The sequence below is a fragment of the Python bivittatus genome, unplaced genomic scaffold (genome assembly GCF_059951505.1).
Source record: "Python bivittatus isolate LINGU-HERP-01145 unplaced genomic scaffold, Pbiv_v1 ctg000070_np1212, whole genome shotgun sequence".
NCBI lineage: Eukaryota > Metazoa > Chordata > Lepidosauria > Squamata > Pythonidae > Python > Python bivittatus.
Genome location: NW_028277034.1, coordinates 29642604 through 29664063, shown reverse-complemented (window position 1 = coordinate 29664063; position 21460 = coordinate 29642604). Strand labels below are relative to the sequence as shown.

Sequence of the window (21460 nt, the reverse complement as noted above, 5' to 3'; positions counted from 1 at the left end):
ATGGAGGACTCATTCATTCCATTCCATGTCTGCCCCCCCCTTTTTTGAAACAGAAAAAAGAAATGAGTAAATATAATTCTGACAAGATTTAACAATACTTCATATTTCACAGGACAGAAATAACTCCTGGAGGATGGTAGGGTATGCAATCTTTGAAAATGGTCAGAGCTCCCCCTTCACAAGCTCTAGTTATATTGGTCAGTCTGGCTCTTTGACCTGTTTAGTTTCCCAGCCCTACATATCAACTGTCTAATCAACAGTGAAAGGAAAGTGAACAGTCAGTTCAAACTACCCCAAAGTGTTGTAACTTGTCCAAACAATGATGTACGTCCATTTTTATTGCTCTCCATACTGCCAAGCCTTGAAGACAGCCCAATCATGAAATCTCCTTACCTATGATTCTTATCCAATCTTTTGTTAGTTGCAGTCTTCAACTACTAAAACATTTCAGAACATTGTGCATAATAATGCATACAAAACGATGAATGTTTTTGTATGGATTTCTACCCCAACATTCATTAACTAATGTGAAAGTAGGCTAGAATTAACTTGCATTTCAAAAACTGAAGAGAAAACAAAAGATACTAAAGTAGAAGAAATAATATATAGGCCAGTGAGGTTTAATGCAAAATTCTCATGACATGCACAGCATATTCCAGATGTTTTTCTTGTGAGTTATGCTGTAGTATGCTTCAGTTATTCCTTGTAATTATATATTTTGTAGACTGCCAATACCTGCAGCTGTTTCTCATCCTGTTAACATTTTAATCAGTAACATAAAATAAACAGTACAATTGCCAAGCATTACACAATTTCAGCCAAAACTAATGTGCTAGGAATGAAGGATTCAGAAGCCCACCAATATGATGCAATTTATTTCAGTATATAAAAAACATTGTTTCAGCTCATATCTAATGAATTGTTTTACTATTCCATTTGTATTTTGTACAATCAAAAATTAGTAATACAAAAACATAGGCTGAATTTAAAACAAGATCACTGCAACTTAGGAGTGATTTATTAAAACAAAATATTAATTAAGGTTAGTCAAATGGCTATGGGGGAGCTTGCATGTTAACAGTATTAATCAATAATTCTGAACATGTGGTGTGTTGGTTTTGAAAAAGCTTCCAGTTAAATGCACTTAGAACTGTTCACTTAACTTATAATTTCTTTGTGTAGTAGGCGAATGGACCCTAAAATTGGTGTTTTTACAATTGGTGACTTCAGGAATAAGCAAGCTTGTTTGTAAGGTTAGTGATTATTACCACAGACATGCTGCCATTAAAGATATCTGGGACTCTTTGAAAGGCAACGTGGAAGCCTTTAAAGTAACTGATTGCATTTATTTTCAGCATTTATAACCTGCTTTTCAGCCAATAGCTTACAGAGTGGCTCTCAGCACGATCACCTCCTTACTAAAGTAAAATATTTTAATAAACTGAAAGCACAGAGGTCACCTTTCAGCATTAGGAGAACACGTAATTAGCATATACTGAATCAGCACTACTGAAATCTGAGCAACCTAAGACACTTCAAAGAGCTCTCTTGGAGACTTAATAAAGCAGCCTGAAATCTGGGATTATTCAAATATATATACAGTATATATATAGTGTGTGTGTGTGTGTGTGTATGTATGTATGTATGTATGTGTATATATATATATATATTGTGTGTGTGTGTGCGTGTATGTATGTGTGTGCGCGTGTATATATATATATATATATATATACACACACACACATACATACACACACACACATACATACATACATACATAGACATATACATATATATTAATGTGTATTTTATCTTTCCAGCTTCGCTTATTCTCAAATTTAACATATCTTTCGGAAGGATATGGGAATGTCTACTAGATAGGTAAACTGTGGATAAACTAGCAAATTAAACTTTTCTATCCCAATGTAACTTCCTGAATACATAATATTTTATTTTCTTTCATTCAAACATAGTTTTTCTATGAACATTATTCTCCTAACTTTATTGTTTCTGTCTACAGGCATTTTCCTACAATGCAAAAGGTACTCAAGCTGTTAACTTCGCTCAAAATAGAAATTTTGACCCAAGGTGACAGTGTAAAATTTATAAAAAAGACAAGGCACAAATTCAGCATGAATAGAATTTGTCTGAGCTCTTCTGTGACAGTTTATGTAGAAGTTCTTTTTGGACTCATTGCTTAGTCATCCTAGAAATCCATGAGCAACTCCCTCCTTCCAGGAAGCAACTCTCCAGCCCTGCCTTCTCTGTCCATGAGATAGGATCTAACATTCTAGAAATGTACTCAGAACTACAAAAAGAACACAATCCCTGGGGAATCATTACTTTCAACCAAAATAATAATAAAAAAAATGTTAAACAGAATTTTGGGAGGAACACAACTTAAATAGGACACTCATGATCTAGAGGCCCTATTTCACTTGATCGCTAAAATTAAAAACCTATATTGTCATTCACATGTTCAAAATCAGTAAACAAGCCTGTGAACATTCAGTGACAAATAAGATTCCATAAACTGAAACTATTTCAAAAGAGCATGAAACATCCAAATTAGCATCAATATGATTTAATCCCTCCATGCTATTTCTTCTGAACTTTAATGTAAGTACAGAGGTAATTATTCAGATGATAAAATGTGAAAAAAGAAAAGATTACTTTAGTAAGGAGGTGATCATGCTGAGAGCCACTCTGTAAGCTATTGGGTGAAAAACAGGTTATAAATTATGTGGTTATGCTAGAGGAATAAAGAGACTGACTTAAAACAGTTGAGTATGAAGAAAATCTAGCAAAATACTCTAAACAGTAAGAAAAGTGACCATGAGTGGATATAGGGTTATATCAGTATATGGATTTTTTTCAAGTAGAGCCATTTTTTTCCAGGTTTGAAAATTATAAGGTAATGAATATGGTGATGTTGTGGAGCCAATATTTTCAGCCTTCTTTGTACAAAAGATGTGGTTAATTTCACAGAATACAGACTTTTACAGATTTCACTTAAGAAATCTGTGTTGTATTTTTGGGGTGCAAAAAACAATATATCAAAAATCTACAATTTGGCCACCAAATTTCAGCAGCATGATCTGGTGTTGGTGGAGATCCTTGATTATGGTGTTTATAAATTATAGCTTCTTGTGCAAACTGGGATAACAAGAGGAAGAAAACAAACACTAAGTATGTGAGGAAAGAAGAGCAGCTGATTTAAAAAGTAGATGATAAATCTGGTGAAATATGTGAGAAAATACAAATCACAAGCTAGAGAAAAAGAATGAGTGTTAATCATATAATAGGAAGACATCCAAAGTAAGAGAAGGAATAATTGTAGGCTGGGAAAACAGTGTATATAGGAAAGGAGAAAAGGCAGTCAGAATCCATTTATCTATTGTCACTGATTCGTGAAAAATTAATAAGTATATACTTTTGGTAAATGAAACAGAACTGTCTACCAAGAGTAAATCAAATACTTTTTGTTGTAGGTATAATTGATGCCTCAGAGTATATGTTCAAAAGAGCCATTAAGAGGTACTTAGGCTCTGTTATATATTGTAAAATTTAGAGCACTATGGAGGGTATAGCTCTTTTCCATTTGATTTCTTTGTTACTGCTTTGTTACTGATTCATGTTGGGTAGGGTCCAGAAGTAGACTTCAGTGTATGGAAAAAAATAAAGACACTGCTCCTCAATTCATAGACTTAATTCAGTGCCAATTTCCTTTGTGTAATAATTTCTCTATAGATGGTTCATCTCCGCCACTGATTACTTTTTAAATCAACACATGTGCATATATTCCAAAATCCTGATTACAAGTTTCAAATTCTTCTCCATTCTCATAAGTAATATTTTATAAAGGGGCACTACTTCACTTTTCAATTCCCAGAAGATCAGAATATATGGCCTTGATTTGGAACCAGAACTGATTTCTACAATAAACAGTTCTTTATTAGAATAGGGAAAATTAGTTATTTTTTTCCTGTAGTACTGCTTGTTAATAAGAAATTTTATATCTAGTTTATAACTTTATCTCCCATGCACAATCAGACTTATTCATGATTCACTCTCTATTCTAGCTAATGTTTCAGGATTTTAATAAAAAATAGAGTAATATTAAAATCTAAACAGGCTCACTAGCATAATTATTATTCTATCTTGAATTTCTTTTTTTGTAATCGATCCACCACACCACACCATTGTCTGGATTATTTAGAAATGTCAAAGAAAAAAAAACTTACTTCAGACTATTTATTCTGGCTTCAGTTATTTCTGTTGTTTTCTTTGTTTCCTCCTTCCAGCGATTAGTTGCTTTTTGTTGAGCCATCAACAGGCGTCTAAGCTCAGTGACTGCATTTTGATTTACATCTTCCATCTCTTTCAGTCGAGCTTCAAACCCGTGTTCTTTTAATAAATGTTCATTTTCCATTGTACTTATCTGTTAAAAAAAAAAATAAGAGCCTTGTACTGCAAAAATAACTTTTATTCTTTAAAAGTTAAGAATAAAGTTTGTCAATATGTGCAAGCAATGTTTTTTACTATACCTATCAGTAAAGAATTATTGGATGTTTAATTATGGAAATAAATGCAAGATGAAAATATTCATTTCAAGGTATATTTTGCATCGTATTCTCTCCTTATACCGAGCAGTCAATAACCTGGTTAAGTGTGTTTCAATTTAAATAAACGTAATTCCACTGAAAAAATATTATCGGACCTAGCCATCCATAGAGAGAAATAGTAATTTTTAGATGAGTCTATCATTAAGCTTTTACTCATTTCTTCCACAGTAAATACTTTATTTGAAACCCCAGTTTATCTGTTTAACAAGGCTAAAGCCTGAGTCACTCACCCTCACAACTTCCTCCTAAAAGACTTTATGATTTCAGCCAAGTATTACCTATTATTGAAGTATGAAGGTGTACAAACCTAAACTACAAAAGAAAGGGAGACAACTGTCCTCAGAACACAGAAGAGGACGAGCCTAAGAGCAATTGGAGTACTAAAAAGAGATAAAAGAATATTAAGAAATAATGTTAAAAGAATCCCCTGTCCTTCATATACAGACAGACATAACAAATTCAGGAATAAAACCAACAGAAAGGACAGAAAAGAGAAAAGCAATATATCATGCCATAAAGCTATATATTAATAATGCTTCTATTCCCTTGGAGCAATGTCAATAAACTTGGGGGATGCAGGATAGGGAGAATTCATTTCAGGGCTTTTCAAGAGGGATGATGAATTCAAACATGGTCTGTATATTTTGAATATCTAGGCTGAAAAACTCTAGTTATAAAAGGATACAAATACATTGCTTAATTTGAAGCCTAAATGTATTGATACCCAGTAAGTGACATATAGATATTCTGTCCTACTAATTGCCATTTCCTGGACTCTCTTGCTTATATGACTCGATTGATTACAGTAGTGTTTCTGATATCATTGTGAAAGACAATTTGAACTCATTTTTAAAAGAGATTGTGAGGTGATACTGTCTTGTTCCTTGCAGATTAATATCTAAACAACTGGCATTAATTCTGAAGTATTATGTAAAAAAAATACCTTTAATTTTGCAGTATGTTGTGCCTCCATTGTGAGCTTTTTCAAGTTTTCCATTTCTTTTTGAAGCTGTTCATTCTCTTGTTGGAGCTGTAAGCGCTCTTCGCTGATAGCTCCACATTTCTCCCTTTCAGAGTCCAGAATACTTTGCAGTTTGCATATATTTTCTTGGCAACGGCCTCTCTCTTCTTCATACCTTAAAGTGAATGACATTTTGATTGTGTGGTCACTTTGAAACATGTATTGGAATCAGACACAGACCTTAGACTAGAATAGAAATATTTTGCATTTTGTTTTCTTTTTTACTCAGAATCTGAAATATTACTTTAAGCCACCATCAGTAAGCACTCACCTACGAATTTATTTATTTAACATTTATACAGTGTGACTTGCATAGGTTTACCGATATAACATAAAATAGTAACACATATATTAATTAATAAAACATTAAAAAAAACAAGTTAACAATTACTAGTGTCACATCTAAATCTAATGGTCATAATTAACTGTCAAAAGCTCTATGAAACACTACACTGCTGCATACTGAATGCCATGATGCTGGCATCAATTGAAATTCTAAAGGAAAGGCAGCAATCAGAAACATTACTTCTGTTTCCCCACCTTTTGAATGGAGGGGAAGCGTTAAGCTTCCTTAAGCAACTGTTCCTGAGATGAGTGCACAGGATAGGCCAGTTCTGTTTGAAGAGACAATCCTGGAGATAACTTGGGAGCCAAGCCATTTAGGGCTTCATAGTTTAAAATTAACATTTTGAATTGTATCTGTAAACCTATCAGAAAATAGAATGCCCACCAAACTGGCATGATACAGCTCTCTCTTTCCAGGAGGTAAGTTGCCACATTTTGCACTAACTACAGTTTCCAAGTACCTTTTCAAAGGAAGCCCTATGTAAATCACATTAGAGGAGTCTAGCTTGAGATGATATCAGTATGAGTTATTGTTCTCCAGGTCTCCTGCACTGCAAAGGTGCCCCTGGCAAAATTCATCTGCAAATCAAGCAGTAGCTGTAAGTCCAGGACAACCTCCAAGCCATGGACCTGCTCCTTCAATGGGACTGCAATTTTGTGTCAAGAGTCAAAACATTAACCTTGCAAGCTTATTTTGACATCCACAACTTCCACAGACCAGGAGAAGACCTCTACCACATCTCCAGTTCAGCCTGGTTATATTTATAACTGGGTATCACTAGCATATTGATAATATTTCACCCCACACTGATGGATGATGTCTTCTAGTAGTTTCATAAAGAAGTTAAGGAACAAGGAAGAGAGATCAGAGTGCTCCAGCACCCCACAAGGGAGCAATTAATAGACTGATCTCTTTTTCCTGACCATCACCAACTGCAATTGGCCACTCAGGAAGGAACAAAACTACTGCAGAAACAGTATCTCCACCCATAACCCTCCACAAGTTCACCTATATACTTCCTCAGTCAACAAGTTAAAATGGAATCCCAGATAATATAAGGGATTGCCCCAATTATTTCTTCAGATCCCTCCAATGAAGAGTCAACATTTGAACAAACACAAGTGACTGTACTGGTGAAATGTGTACATAGATCACAGCAACCTGTAGATGGATTGTCTTGTCCACTTGTTTCCAAGAGAAAGGCCAATTAATGAGCACCACTGGACTACTTCTCACTGATGTATTAAGAGTGAAGTACTGAAACTTTAAGAGCCAGTTTGATATAGGGGTTAAGGCACTAGGCTAGAAACCGAAAGAGTGTGAGTTCTAATCCCGCCTTAGGCATGAAGCCAGCTGGGTGACTTTTGGCCAGTCACTCACTCTCAGCCCAGGAAGCAGGCAATTGGAAACCACTTCTGAAATCTTGCCAGCAAAATTGCAGGGACTAGTCCATGCAGTCACCAGGAGTCAAAAACTGACTTGAAGGCACACACATACTGATTTGTCATCACTTTTATTGCCAGTGTAGTTTTGAACATGGGCTCTTGGTCAGATTCAGTTCTTGTTTTCCTCCACCAACATTCCAGCGCTTAAGGCATCACTTCATCTCTAAAATCTTTTCAGTTAACAAAAAAGCTTCCTGGCATTAGAAAACAGAAAGAGGCTGCTTGGGGGAAATCAAATCCAGCACGCTGTTCAGCCATGAATTCCAAAATTCAATCAAGAGCTTGGTGGAACTACCTGCCAGACTGCTAGGAAAATTTCCAAGTGTTTGCTGGAATTGATTTAGATTCATAAGGTGCCTGTGGAAGACCATCTTAATTGGTCCCTTAATTCTATGGAAATCACAAGCAAGACAAGCTTTATCTGGACCTTGGCAAAGGACTAATAATAAACCCCCTCCTTTCAGATCTCTAGACAACTGCTCAGAGGTAGAAACAAGATCTAAGGTATGATTGTCTGTTTGTGTCAGACTACAGACCACCTGGACAAGCCCAGTGCTTATACAACTGAACCAATGTGTAGGTATTAACCATATTTTCTATTAAAGTAATTCAATATGAAAATGGAATATCATATATGCATGACTTTATGACAAAAATGCAGTTCTTATTTTTGTAAGAGACTAATATCTCACTTCCTTATCTCACAAATTGTGAACTGAAAATTGTATTTCAAAGGTTTCCAACTTATACCCACTTTTTTACCTGATTTTTTAAGACACTTTTCTGCCATTAATTTTGTGCATTTTATACTAATCCAGCTTTTGGGATCATTTTGATTTTAGCTGTGTCATTCTTTCACTTATTTCTTATCTCATGAGAATTTAACAATTTGAGAGATGATATTGAGTGAATCACTGTTGATTTTTGCAAACTGTGGCAAATTGGTTGATTGTGCTGTAGTTCCCAATCATAATGTGCTTATTATAAGGATACATATAAAGATAAACAGATACTTGTTATCTAAGCAAGTCAGTACTTGATAAGGTAACTTCATATTTAAAGGGGGTCCAGATGATTTAAGAGGGGTGCAGAAATCTTCAGGCTAACTTAAGTAGTTTAGCCCTAAGTTACAACAATGGATGGATGTTGCTTTTTAATGCTTTGACATTAGCTAAGGGATTTGCTAAGACTTGGTATCATTTCTGGATTTTGAAAACTAACCCTTGTTTGTGATTTACTGAAGAAATTTCAGTGATTCTCCTTTCTTCAGTGCATAAATATATAGCAATTTCAGATGACAAGCTGAAACCTGAAGTCATATGTTATTTTAACAAACTAAAAACTAGTATAAATGTGATAAGACAGTCTCCATATACATTTCCTTATTAATTAATTGATTATGGATTTGCAAAAATGTTCTTACCTTTACACAGCAGAACATTCTGAGTGATTTACAATTATATATAAAGCACAATCAATGCCCAATGGTGTTTTCTCCGCTTTCTTACAGATAATAGACATTTCTTATTAAAAAATAAGAAGAGTCAAGATAAAAATTAACAGAATGAATACAAAAATGAACATGCCACAGGTATCTCAAGAGATTTTACAGAGACAAACTTCTGTGGTGTAAAGTAATAATGCATTTGGACAGAAACTTAATATTCATGAAATGAACTAAAAGTCTGCAGATTGACAAAATAATTTTGGCAATTTTGCAGGTAAAGCAAAAGCTTCCCAGTTAGCTGCAGGCCTAGCCTAAGGAATGTGACTATATTAGGAAATAAGATGACTACCAAGTAAAAAAGGACCTTGTGTTTGTCATAGCTTCAGGGTACCTTTACAGTCTACTGAAAAATCTCTGTAAAAATGTCACTCTCTTCCATTCAGTTGCAATAGACCCAAAAGAAAGGGGAAGAAAAAAAAGTTTGGTCTTTGCAATTTCTTGCTTCTTAGCTGATGTCAAGTATGATACTGTCAGCAGCAATAAAATTCTAAGATGCTCTTGTATTAAATCCTCTTTCCTCCCCCACTCCCTTTATAGTCTCTTTAGGGACAAAAACAAGCATGGAGTTTATGGATTGCTCTTTTTTTGTAGCTATTCTGTTGACATTTAATTTTGTATTATCTCTCACTTTCCAACTTTTGAACCAAGCCTTCAGTATGTCTCTGAGAGGTATCTTAAGTTGCTATCAAGTTTGTATTTTATTATAAGAGAAAAAGGGGGGGAGATTAACTACTTGATTGAAGAGAAATAATATTAACTATATTTAAATGTAATTAAATTGTAAAAGTAATCAAATCATACTTTTTTTGTTCTGGTTCTATTACCTTCTGATGAGCACCCCCTCCCTTCCTGCCCCCCAGTATACTGCTTAAAGACCAATTATGGCTTTCAGCCTGGGAAAAAATATTACACTCTGCATTCACATTACCCAAATGCAGACTGGTATCCCCTACAGACTACTTTTAGGATATCTTCAAATGTATACTAGCAAAAACTGATTCACAGCTACAGACAATATGGAAAAAAGATTAATTTTGCAACTATAAAAAGAGAAGTAGAGATAAATTTAAAGGAAACAATGTAAGAGGGAACAGCAAAGCCAAAAGAGAGCAGAGACAACATATTTTTACATTATCTCATTTTCTTTATCTCCATTTTTAACTCTGTCCCTCACCTCCCACCCCAATGCCAAGCAAGCAACCAGATGCTCCTCTGCACCCCTTCCACGCCTACCTACGTGGGAATACCTTTCATTGTGCAGTGCTATCTCTGCACAGTTCTTTGGCAGGGCCATCTTTGAAAGCTCTGATTAGTTTCATCTTTGCTTCCAACTGCTTTAATGGCTCTAGGTTGTGATTGTGACTAAGCCACCAGAGTAGGCAAGTTGATGAGTCACAGCCAACTTGCTGATATACCACCACCATTAAAAATAAAAGCCTACAGTTTAACATGATAACTGAAGGCTTAATTAGGTACCTTTCATTAAATCATCCTGCAACTTGTTTCAATCTATCTACTGAACCAGACTGATTCTACAAAGTCACAAAGAAAACTACTTGTGTTTGACAAGGTTTCTGAACTCTTTCCCATTTCAGGAATACACCTTCCAAGTCACTCCTAAAATTCAAGAGATACTGATATAGCAAAGTGGCGCATCCACAGAAAATATAATCGGGGGGGGGGGGGGCGGGGAATCTGCCACATGTCTTATAAGACACTTCAGGGACTACTTGTGAAAGCAGATGAAAAACAATAAAAAGTGCATCGCAACAGGCAGGTAAAGTCCATCTCCAAAGCCTCCCAAACAGACTCCCACCTCCCGGAAAGCACTTACGATAAATACGATTTATTCATATTTTTATTATGGTTGATTATATTACTTCTAAGCCACTTTGAGAAGACTTCTATCCTGAAAGATGGGTTATAAACAACTTTAACCAACTGTAACAATCAAAATGTATATTTCCATTGTACAGAAAATGGTAATAATTACATATCAGTGCATATTTTAAAAGGAAAAAGTAAAATGCCAGTACAAATACAAATACAAATACAAGGGTATAAAACTCTCAGGTCAAAAGACTCCAAAGAAAAAATGGAAAGAAAGTGAATATCTGTTTGCAGCATATTGTAATTACTTACTTCAGTTCTAGTTGCTTAATTTTGTTTTGTGCTGTTTGCAAACTAAGCTGAAGATCATCTTTTGTACGTTCGGCATTCAGACACCTCTGATAGAGCTCTTCTAGTTTTCTATAATCAGCTTCATTTCCTCTACCTTCACGGTATATCTGATAGTTGAATTTAAAACAGATATTATTTCATTGTTCCAGTGAAATCCCTGCTTTGGCAAATCAGTTACTGTGCACAACTTAAAAAAGTGGGACTGCCATTCCATTATGATTATCACATCTGAAGAAAGCTTTCCATATTAGCTTTTAACCATCAGACAAACATTATACAGGTAGTCCTTGAGTTATGACACCAGCGACAATTTCCACTGCTAAGGGATGCGTTGTAAAGCGTGGCATCATGGGACCTCATCGCTTAGCAATGGCAATCCCTGTAGTCCCCATTGCAACTGTTATGCAAGGATTGTGAGTCATTAAGCGAGCACCTCCTCACAACTTCCTCACAGCTTCCAACAACCAAAGTCAGTGGGGAAGCCAGCAAGAAGTTGCAATTCCCAGGCAGCTCACAAGCAGATTCTCAGGCAGGTAAGTGGCTGCTACCAGGTGGGAGAGGGAGTGAGGGAGTACACAGGTGTCAGGGAGGTGTGGTGCAAGTGTGGAGGGGCTTGGTGTGCCTGCTACCGGGTGGCGGAGGGCATGCAAGGGTGCGTGAGTGGTGGGGGAAACATGGTGTGGGCGTGAAGCTCAGGGAAGGTGAGCAGGTGGTGGAGGAGGTGTAGTGCAAGTGTGGTGGGGCTTGGGGTGGCTGCTGCTGGGTTGGGGAGTTGCATGAGGGTGCGTGAGTGGCGGGGAGTTGCAGCACGAGCACAGCAAGACAGTGAATGTGTGTGGGTGGCAGGGGAGGTGTGGTGTGAGTGCAGTGGGGCTTGGGGTGGTTGGTGCTAGGTGGGGAGAGTGTGCAAGTGGTGGGGAGGCACAGTGCGAGCTCAGCAAGGCTTGGGGAGGGTGCACGAGGGTGCATGGGTGGTGGGGGAGGCGCAGTGTGAGTGCAAGGCACAAGGAAAGTGCGTAGGTAGCAGGGGAGGTGTGGCGTGAGCACAGCGAGGCACAGAGAGATTACGTGAGTAGAGGAGACTTACCCGAGCAACTTGTAACCTTCCCTGCCGGTTTCCACATTGACTTTGCTTGTAAGAAACCAGCAGAGAAGGTTGCAAATTGCAATTATGTGACCACAGGACACTGCAACCATTGTAAGTGCAAGTCAGTTGCCAAGCACCCAGATTGCAATCACATGACAACGGGGATGCTGAGACAGTTGGAACTTCAAGGACCGATCATAACCACCACTCATTCAGTGCCATCGTAACTTCGAACGGTCACTGAACGAGTGGTCGTGGTCATTAACTGAGGACTACCTGTCCTGTTTAACTAGGCTTTCCACTGACGGTTTGTATTGTGTTAATCTTATTATTAGTATAATTGCCTTTAATTAACAATTATTATATTATGAGAACTGATGATCTGCCCTTTTCACAGATCTTCCTTTCTTAATTCATTTTTACTGATTTTAAGTGAGCTTTAGCAATTTTAGCTTGTAGAGAACTTTTATGAATTTGGCAGCCTCCTCAAAAATAAGGAAAAAGTTGGATGAAGCTGGGAAGAGGATCTAGCACAAGCTGGGCTAGCTCAGGCAGTTTCTTTTTCTCCCCAGCTCAAGTTATTTGGGTGAAAAGAAAATGCCAAACAGCATTACATGCCCTTAAGTCAACCTCTTCTGTTGCTAATACAGTGACCAAGCACTCTTATCACAACAGCATATTTCTATTCGTATCTAAGTGATGTGAATGCTTTCCAGTCTGTGCCACAGACACAGTGCCACTCTGACAAAGACTAATATTCTCTACACCCTAAAAATTACTTACCTATTACCATGTCCATTATCATATTAATGCATGAAAATGGCATGACGGAAAAGAAAAGAGGTTTTTACCTTCTCTAGTTCTTCTTCAACTGCTCGCTTTTCTCTAACAGCCCGCTCTATTTGGCTTTGCTTTTCTCCACATTCCTATAAAGCAGTAACAGGATATGTATTTTTTTAGACATTAGTAAGTGATATACAGCTGTATGTATTTGTAGTAAACAAAATCAGGATAAATAATCAAGCCTGTCCTCATGTACTAATATGTACTTAGTTTATGACCTATGACATTGACATAGACTTAGTCTATGACCTATGAGATTGACCAAAATTCCATTCACTGTAAGCTTCCTTTAACCTGTTTCTAGATTAAGAAAGATCTGTACTGACGTAATATAGGATTAAATTAGATAGTTTTATGGGGATATTTTATAGCACTTGTAATTTTTCAGAATAATTTCCTTCAAACCACATGTTAAGAAAAAGTATGACTTAGACCTCTCCCCCAACCCCTTCACCTCCAATATCTACTTCTAAAAGTAAAGTCTGGAACCATCATGCATCCCTATTTCCCTTTTAAAAAAGAAAAGAGATATATTATATATACTACTTGAACAAAACGTTTGTGACACGTACAATTTTTAAAAATAATGATAATGTTTGAGATTGTGTTTCTTTCATCTAGAAGTTGAACAAATAAGGTACATTATCTCTTTTGTATCCGCTCTTCCAAATAACAGCATCCCACATGAAAAGGTATTAATTCATTGTTATAATTACATTTAATGAAATAGTGTTTAGCCATGGAAGATTTTTTCCTACACAAACTAAACTACTGAAACTGGGTGTTGCCTCATGGCACTGAACTTTAAAATGATTCTTTTTCTTATGTGAAGGTCAACACAGGAGGAAAAAACCAGAATGTAAACTTATATAAGAACTTAAGCAACATGTAAAACATACCATCTGAAGTGCAGTAAGTTCTTCTGTTAATCGAGAAATTTGAATATTGTATCGTTTCCTCTCATTTTCTACCTGTTTTTTTTAAAAAAGGTGTTATTATTCAATGTCCAATGGATGTTTTCTTTCTTAATCATATAATACATTTTTAGGACTACAAGAGTCTGCAACGCTAAGGAATAACCTAATTATAAGGAGAGCTTTCTGTATAACTTGCAGAGCTAAGCAATGTTAACCTCCAGATATAGGTGTGCATAACTGGAAGGGCAGAAGCAGCATCCTCCATCTCCTCCTTTTCTAAGCAGCTCCTCCAGCCCTTTGAACATGCTACTCATGGCATTTGAAGAACCTGATGGAGGTTTACAGGCATCCCTGAAAATCAGGCAAAGTGATTTGCACTGAGTGGGTTTTTTTAGCAACCTCATTTCCTACCCTGAAGTGAGTCCCCAAGTCTCTTTGGGCATTTGAAGGAGAATGTGCCTAAAAATTCTGGTTACGCCAGCTGAGTTACATGGATTGTAACCTACATAGTTTATTGGGGGAAATGATTTCTCCTCCCAATAACAAAGGTCCATTCACAAAGTAATTTGAATTGTCTATTGTACAGACAAAAAAGCTTCATATTTCAACTGAGATAACTTTCAATTGTATACAAATATTTAGCTTTCAAAGTAATAGTGTATAATTAATGTAATTTACAAGAACAAAATGTGTAAGAAAATATGAAGACGTTTTCAGCATGACTGCTTACTTCCTTCCTTGTTCTTGAAGCAGCATCTTGAAGCAGCTGAGAAACTGCTTGCTTCATATTTTCAATTTCCTCTTCTTTTTGTTTCTCTGATAGCATTGCCTAGAATTGGAAAGAATAGTCTTATTATAGTAAAGACTTAACTTCCTACAGAAGATAAGTAAGCCATAACTTTAAAGATATAGCTATTTTTAATAAACAGAAAATAGATTAACTTCTTAATTAAGTCCAAAGCACTGTTATCCTGCAAACATGTACAATTAATTAATCACCTGACTCTTCTGAAGATTAGCTTCTTCTATGAGTTGCATGCTGTCTCGGACCTTTGCTACAGCATCATACTTCTCTTCTTCTATATTCACACACTTTGCTTGCAGCTCCTGAATTTTTTTTTCAAGGTTTGTTCTTTCTGATCTTAGCTGTTTAGAATCTTGTGTAGCTACACAAAGTCTGCATATTAGAACAGGGACCAATTAACTGTTAAGTTTAGATTAAGGTTAAGTTTAGGTAAGACTGCAAGTAAAATAGCTGTCCTTGTATCTTTCAAGACCTGACAAGATAAGATTAATTCCTTTCTCTAATATGATGAAATCAAATTATCTTGGGGCAGCATCTTTTTGTAGCATCTTTCAAGCAGTTTTCACTGTTATCATAATGGCGAAATTTCAGGTGTCCAGAAATAGGAACACTTCTTGACAAACTAGTAATAACCTTTATTTTAATGTAGATCTGATGATGGAATTTTATTCTCCTTATAATTCTTGTACTATTTATCACTTAGTAAAGCATTTCTCAAATTTTGAAGTTACTTTTTTCAAGAAGAACTGAAATCTAGGCTAAACCTTAAAATATTTTTGATTGGCCGAATCCAAGTCTGTATATAAGTAGTACATTTTGTCATTAATCTTAAAATATTTTTAATTGGCTGAATCCAAGTCTGTATATAAGTAGTACATTTTGCCATTGATCTTAAAATAAAATAAAAGCCAAGATAGCCCTCAAACTCTAACCAGTTTTGCTGACATTTTTGACAGCAAGCCAATATTGAGCTTAATAGTTATTTTTGAGGACCACCAAAATGGTAGCCAATTAACATTCATTGGTTGAAATTAATTATAGCAATTGGGTTAATATATGTCCTGAAATTAAATGTCTGACCATACAACAAAAAAAATCAAAGGTAAACATGTATAGGATTATAGGGTTAAAGTTTAAGCTATTATTTAATAATCTACCTTGTCTCCAGCTGTTTTATGCTTGATTGCAATTCTTGCAAGCGTTTATCTGATACCTCCTCTTTTTCCTGAGCAGCTAGGACCTCTTCTTCCTAAATACCAGAGAAGCCAGAGATTTTTAGAACATCTTTGTATGAATACAAGGAAACAGAGGACCAGCAACATAAACTTCCATTTCGAAAGCTGAGAAATGATGTGTTCTACCTTTCTGTTTAATTGGTTGCGAAGATCCTCAATGAGTCTTATCATTTCATCAGCTTTTGCAACAGTTGTTCTCAAGTCCAATTTGGATTGTCTGCATGTTAAAAACACAAATCATTCTAAATAAGAAATGTACTACTACAAAAAAGACTATGCTTTTACATTACATTACAACTCTATGTTCAAGCTCAAGAAAAAACTGCCATTAAGAGGTAATTATGCTCTTGCTCAAACAAATTATTGCACCAATAAAAGTCACCTCTTAGTCTATTTTATTATATCTCTGTCAAGATTTTTTTACAGCACTCCCATATAGCAATTCATTTCTCAAAAGGTCTGCTCGTCAGTGTGGTGAACAGGAAGTATTGGTATTTCTAGTCTATATATATCAGGGTTCCTCAACCTCAGTAACTTTAAGATGGGTGGACTTCAACTTCCAGAATTCAACATGCTGGCTGGGGAATTCTGGGAGTTGAAGTCCGCTCATCTTAAAGTTGCTGAGGTTGAGGAACCCGGATATATATGAAGTAACATCAGTACTTCAACAGAGGAAAGGTTTCTTCATTACCAACTGAAGTCCTAACAGATTTTAGCATTTGCTCACAATGTTACATCTTCATATATAGCTATAAACTTCTACCTGTTGATATGTAATAAGCCATAAAATATTTTTGCAAACCCTCATTGCAAAAGTAGGAGCATTACCCTATATATAATATTTATTCACTCCCATTGACCAACCAAAAGACAAACCTTTAAGGTTCTGGTTATCAATTATTTATGCTAGAATTTTATTTCTGAATGATATATGAAAAATGTATATATACATTTTAAACTTTAAATTTAATTTCAGAATAGATTGAAGGCCAATTGTAATACAACATGTCTGGAAATATAACTTTTCTCTATTTTAACAATGCTTTTAAATTTCCTCAAAACTATATAAAATGTTAATTTTCTCCAATCCATTCTACGCACAAAGAACTTTTTACTTCTGAAAGACATTTTGACTAAAATTAAGATAGTTAAGCAAAATATGTATATTTTTTTTAAAGAAAAGTAGGTATATATTTACATTGAATTTGTAAACTGGATAAACACGTGTTTACCCTGATTGATTTGCATTGCCTGTGAAACACAGAGTGAATGACTGCACCCATACAGATACAATACATATAATATACACACAATTCTGCGTGTTTCATACATCCATAGATACATTACAAACAAAACAATTTTGACAGTGGTTGAAGGTGTTAGGAAGAGGCAAAATTTGCTTTTGCATGCCCCTTGATTATCTGTCTACCTACACATAGGTGTGGTATACACAATTGATCATAGCATATATATTTCTTTTTTTGCAGTTTTTAGAATTCCCATGGTTACATATGTACTTTATGGTAGCAGTTTTATTTTAAAAAAAAAAGTTTCCCCAAAATGCAAAATGCTCCCTTAGTGACTAAAAATATTTTTAATAGTTTAATGTGTGTGTGTGCATGTGTGTGTTGTGTAAAATGCAGCCTTCAACTGCAAAAAGAGTTGAGAATTGTTAAATTCAAAACAATGACTTGAATTATACAGAATATTCTACAACCCGATTTTTATCAAGATGTCACACTTCTTCAAAATCTTGTCTCTTATTGGATGAGACTTTCTCGTTAACAATCATGACTGCAAAGTACCTGAGGTATTCTCCAGATATTTCTATGATTTCTCATGGCTGGGAAATTTTGCCTCATTTTACTGAACTAGCTACTGCCAGTTACTCCTTTGCAAGAAAAAGTGTGCTAAGTCCTATTGTTTTTTTTTTTTAAAGCAATTTAAGATTTAGAGGTCTGTACCTTTGTTGCTTGCGCAGCTGTTCCAGCTCTACATTTTGTTCCATTACAGTTTTCAGAAATACCTGATTAATCTGTAAACAATAATTTTTAAATATATTATACTGCTGTTAAAAACAATAAATCAAGAGAGCCAGTGTGTTAGAATAGTTAAAGTGCTGGGCTAGGAATACAGACGCTCAGGGTCTAGTATACCCTCAACAATAAAGCTCACATGGAGAGATTGCCTATTGAAATCGCTTGCTTTTTTTCTCCCCGCCTCCGCCTCGCAGAGTGATGGAGAGAAAGAGATTTCAAGAGAGTAAGCTTCTACACATCGAGAGCAATGCGATCCCGCAGGCAGTATGAAAGGGTCAGGCAAAGGAGAGATTGCCTACAGAAACTGTTTGCTTTTTTTCTCCCCACTCTGCTTGCAGAGCGAAGAGGTTGGAGGGGAAGAGATTTCAAGAGAGTACTGTAAGCTGTTTGCGTAACATGCCTTGTGGCTCACAGCCCTGGGCTGCAGTATGATCGCATTGCTTTCAATGTGTAAAAGACAGTAAGCAGGCACTCCAGCATTCCAAAGGGCGGGGGAGAGGTTAGGAGTCAAACAAAGGCCAATGGTGTGAAATTGATTGGCCTTGTCTCTTTGCAGCTGGAAAGCACAGCCATGGTCATGTGATTTCTCACTTAGCAACCACTTAGCAGTGGAGTTGCCAGTCTCAGATAGGGTTGTTAAGGGAGGACTACCTGAAATTTGCATAACAGCAAAACAAAATCTGGCTCCTTCAGCTAACCATGCTTATAACAAACTCAGCATTATGTGCTACTGCACTACAGCTATCTATGTTGCAGTAATTTTACTACTGACTTTACTTCATTGAGACTTTTATAATTGTCAGAACTTATATAGTCTTTATCCTAAACTCAGTGGCATTTTAAGGCTCTTATTCCGCCTTAGATGCATCAGCATTAGTCATTACTTTCAATTGCCAACATTAAAAAAAACAAACTCCTTTCTTGTTTTGTTTGCATCTGATTGCAATTTTGTTTCACTATTTTATATTTCACTTACACTCTCTATTGCTTTTGCTAATGCTTAAAAAAAGCTTCTTACTTCAACTTCATTAGTTTCTAATAATCATATCATTAAAAACAAGGAAACAGAGACAGGAAGAAAATATTTTAAACTAATACTGAGTAATCAAAGAAAATTAGGCATTAAAACTTGGTAATCATGGACTGTCTACAGACAAAACTTTGTTTTTTCATGAACAGCAATTTTTCCCAAATCAGGAAAAACTGATCTCCAAGCAGCAATTAAACTAAAACAGATTTTAAAAATACAGTACAAGCCACTACAGTGGGGCAAAAAAATATGTAGTCAGTCACCAATTGTGCAAGTTCTCCCACTTAAACAGATGAGAGAGGCCTGTAATTTTCATCATAGGTATACCTCAACTATGAGAGACAAAATGGGAAAAAAAACCCAGAAAATCACATTGTCTGATTTTTAAAGAATTTATTTGCAAATCATGGTGGAAAATAAGTATTTGGTCACCTACAAACAAGCAAGATGTCTGGCTCTCACAGACCTGTAACTACTTCTTTAAGAGGCTCCTCTGTCCTCTACTCGTTACCTGTAGTAATGGCACCTGTTTGACCTTGTTATCAGTATAAAAGACACCTGTCCACAACCTCAAACAGTCACACTCCAAACTCCACTATGGCCAAGACCAAAGAGCTGTCGAAGGACACCAGAAACAAAACTGTAGACCTGCACCAGGCTGGGAAGACTGAATCTGCAATAGGCAAGCAGCTTGGTGTGAAGAAATCAACTGTGGGAGCAATAATTAGAAAATGGAAGACATACAAGACCACTGATAATCTCCCTCGATCTGGGGCTCCACGCAAGATCTCACCCCGTGGGGTCAAAATGAACACAAGAATGGTGAGCAAAAATCCCAGAACCACATGGGGGGACCTAGTGAATGACCTGCAGAGAGCTGGGACCAAAGTAACAAAGGCTACCATCAGTAACACACTATGCCGCCAGGGACTCAAATCCTGCAGTGCCAGATGTGTCCCACTGCTTAAGCCAGTACATGTCCTGGAGTGACCTAGCCAGTCTCCCGATCTCAACCCCATGGAAAACCTTTGGAGGGAGTTGAAAGTCTGCGTTGCCCAGTGACAGCTGCAAAATATCACTGCTCTAGAGAAGATCTGCATGGAGGAATGGGCCAAAATACCAGCAACAGTGTGTGAAAACCTTGTGAAGACTTACAGAAAACGTTTGACCTCTGTCATTGCCAACAAAGGATATATAACAAAGTATTGAGATGAACTTATGATATTGACCAAATACTTATTTTCCACCATGATTTGCAAATACATTCTTTAAAAATCAGACAATGTGATTTTCTGGATTTTTTTCCCCATTTTGTCTCTCATAGTTGAGGTATACCTATGATGAAAATTACAGGCCTCTCTCATCTTTTTAAGTGGGAGAACTTGCACAATTGGTGATTGACTAAATACTTTTTTGCCCCACTGTATATAATTAATACAGCTTATAAGGTATGCAAGTAAAAAAAGTTAGACATACCTTTATGAAAAGTTATATCTGTTTGGAAAATGTGTATTCCTGTTTTATATTTTTCTGCTATTATAACTTGTCCAAAATAATTTTAAGTTATTAGAATTTCAATATTTCACTTACTGATTCAGTTTTTTCATTGGCTAAATGCAGTTGTTTTGTTAACTGTTGAAAGCTTGTCAATTGATCCTAGAAAGAAGATAATACAGAACACTGGAATTAAACTACAGGATTTATCAACATAAAAATAAATGCCCAAACATAATATAATAAATATTTAAATATTATTATTACATTTTATACATTATTAGTGATTGTGGTCCAGATTTTACAGTCAGCCAATTTATTCAAATGAAATCACACAATAGCATAAGGCAGGAATGGTCTACAGTATCTCTTCTTCTAATATTCTGTGTTTGCATGTGATAGAGGTAAATACCTTATGAGAGACTGTGATAGAACACAATATATTTCTTCAACAAGATTTAAGTGCATGAAGTATACATACAAGTTGAATAAATACTCACAGCTAATCCTGCAACAAATCTTTGAAAATCCAGAAGCAGACTTCAAAATCAAGCAAACTGTGTCCGTTTTCTAATATGTATTCAGGTTTCAAACCTTTTGAAGACAGTGGGGGGGCTGGATCCTGGGAGCCTACATGAGCTCACAGGACCTTTTTTAAACACAGACAAACTTGAGCAACCTAAGGCTTTCAAAATACATCTTTTGTGTTTCACACTCCTTCCGTTAATATCAAAAAGAAAACAAAGACACCCCTTCTCCCACCTCAAAATAGCCTGAAAAGTTCATCTCTGTCCTCTGGTATGACATGGTCACGTCTATGATTTTTCTCAAAGACTATACAAAATAAAAACACTTCTGAGTGAAAAAGCCGGCCATCCCTGAAAT

General features: G+C 36.0%; 1 protein-coding gene across 3 annotated transcripts in view; it reads right to left on the bottom strand.

Moving 5' to 3' along the window:
• The window catches only part of SCLT1 (sodium channel and clathrin linker 1), a 39362-nt gene that overhangs the window by 6282 nt on the left and 11620 nt on the right, over positions 1–21460 (bottom strand). For all 3 annotated transcript variants that reach the window (XM_007422233.3, XM_007422232.3, XM_007422234.3), the window contains 11 exons: positions 20672–20737; positions 17977–18047; positions 16139–16229; positions 15935–16026; positions 14972–15149; positions 14703–14801; positions 13955–14026; positions 13064–13138; positions 11087–11232; positions 5569–5761; positions 4245–4441 (listed from right to left, as the gene is read on the bottom strand). In XM_007422233.3, coding sequence (XP_007422295.1) covers positions 4245–4441; positions 5569–5761; positions 11087–11232; positions 13064–13138; positions 13955–14026; positions 14703–14801; positions 14972–15149; positions 15935–16026; positions 16139–16229; positions 17977–18047; positions 20672–20737 — 1280 coding nt within the window. The remainder of the gene's footprint in view (positions 1–4244; positions 4442–5568; positions 5762–11086; positions 11233–13063; positions 13139–13954; positions 14027–14702; positions 14802–14971; positions 15150–15934; positions 16027–16138; positions 16230–17976; positions 18048–20671; positions 20738–21460) is intronic.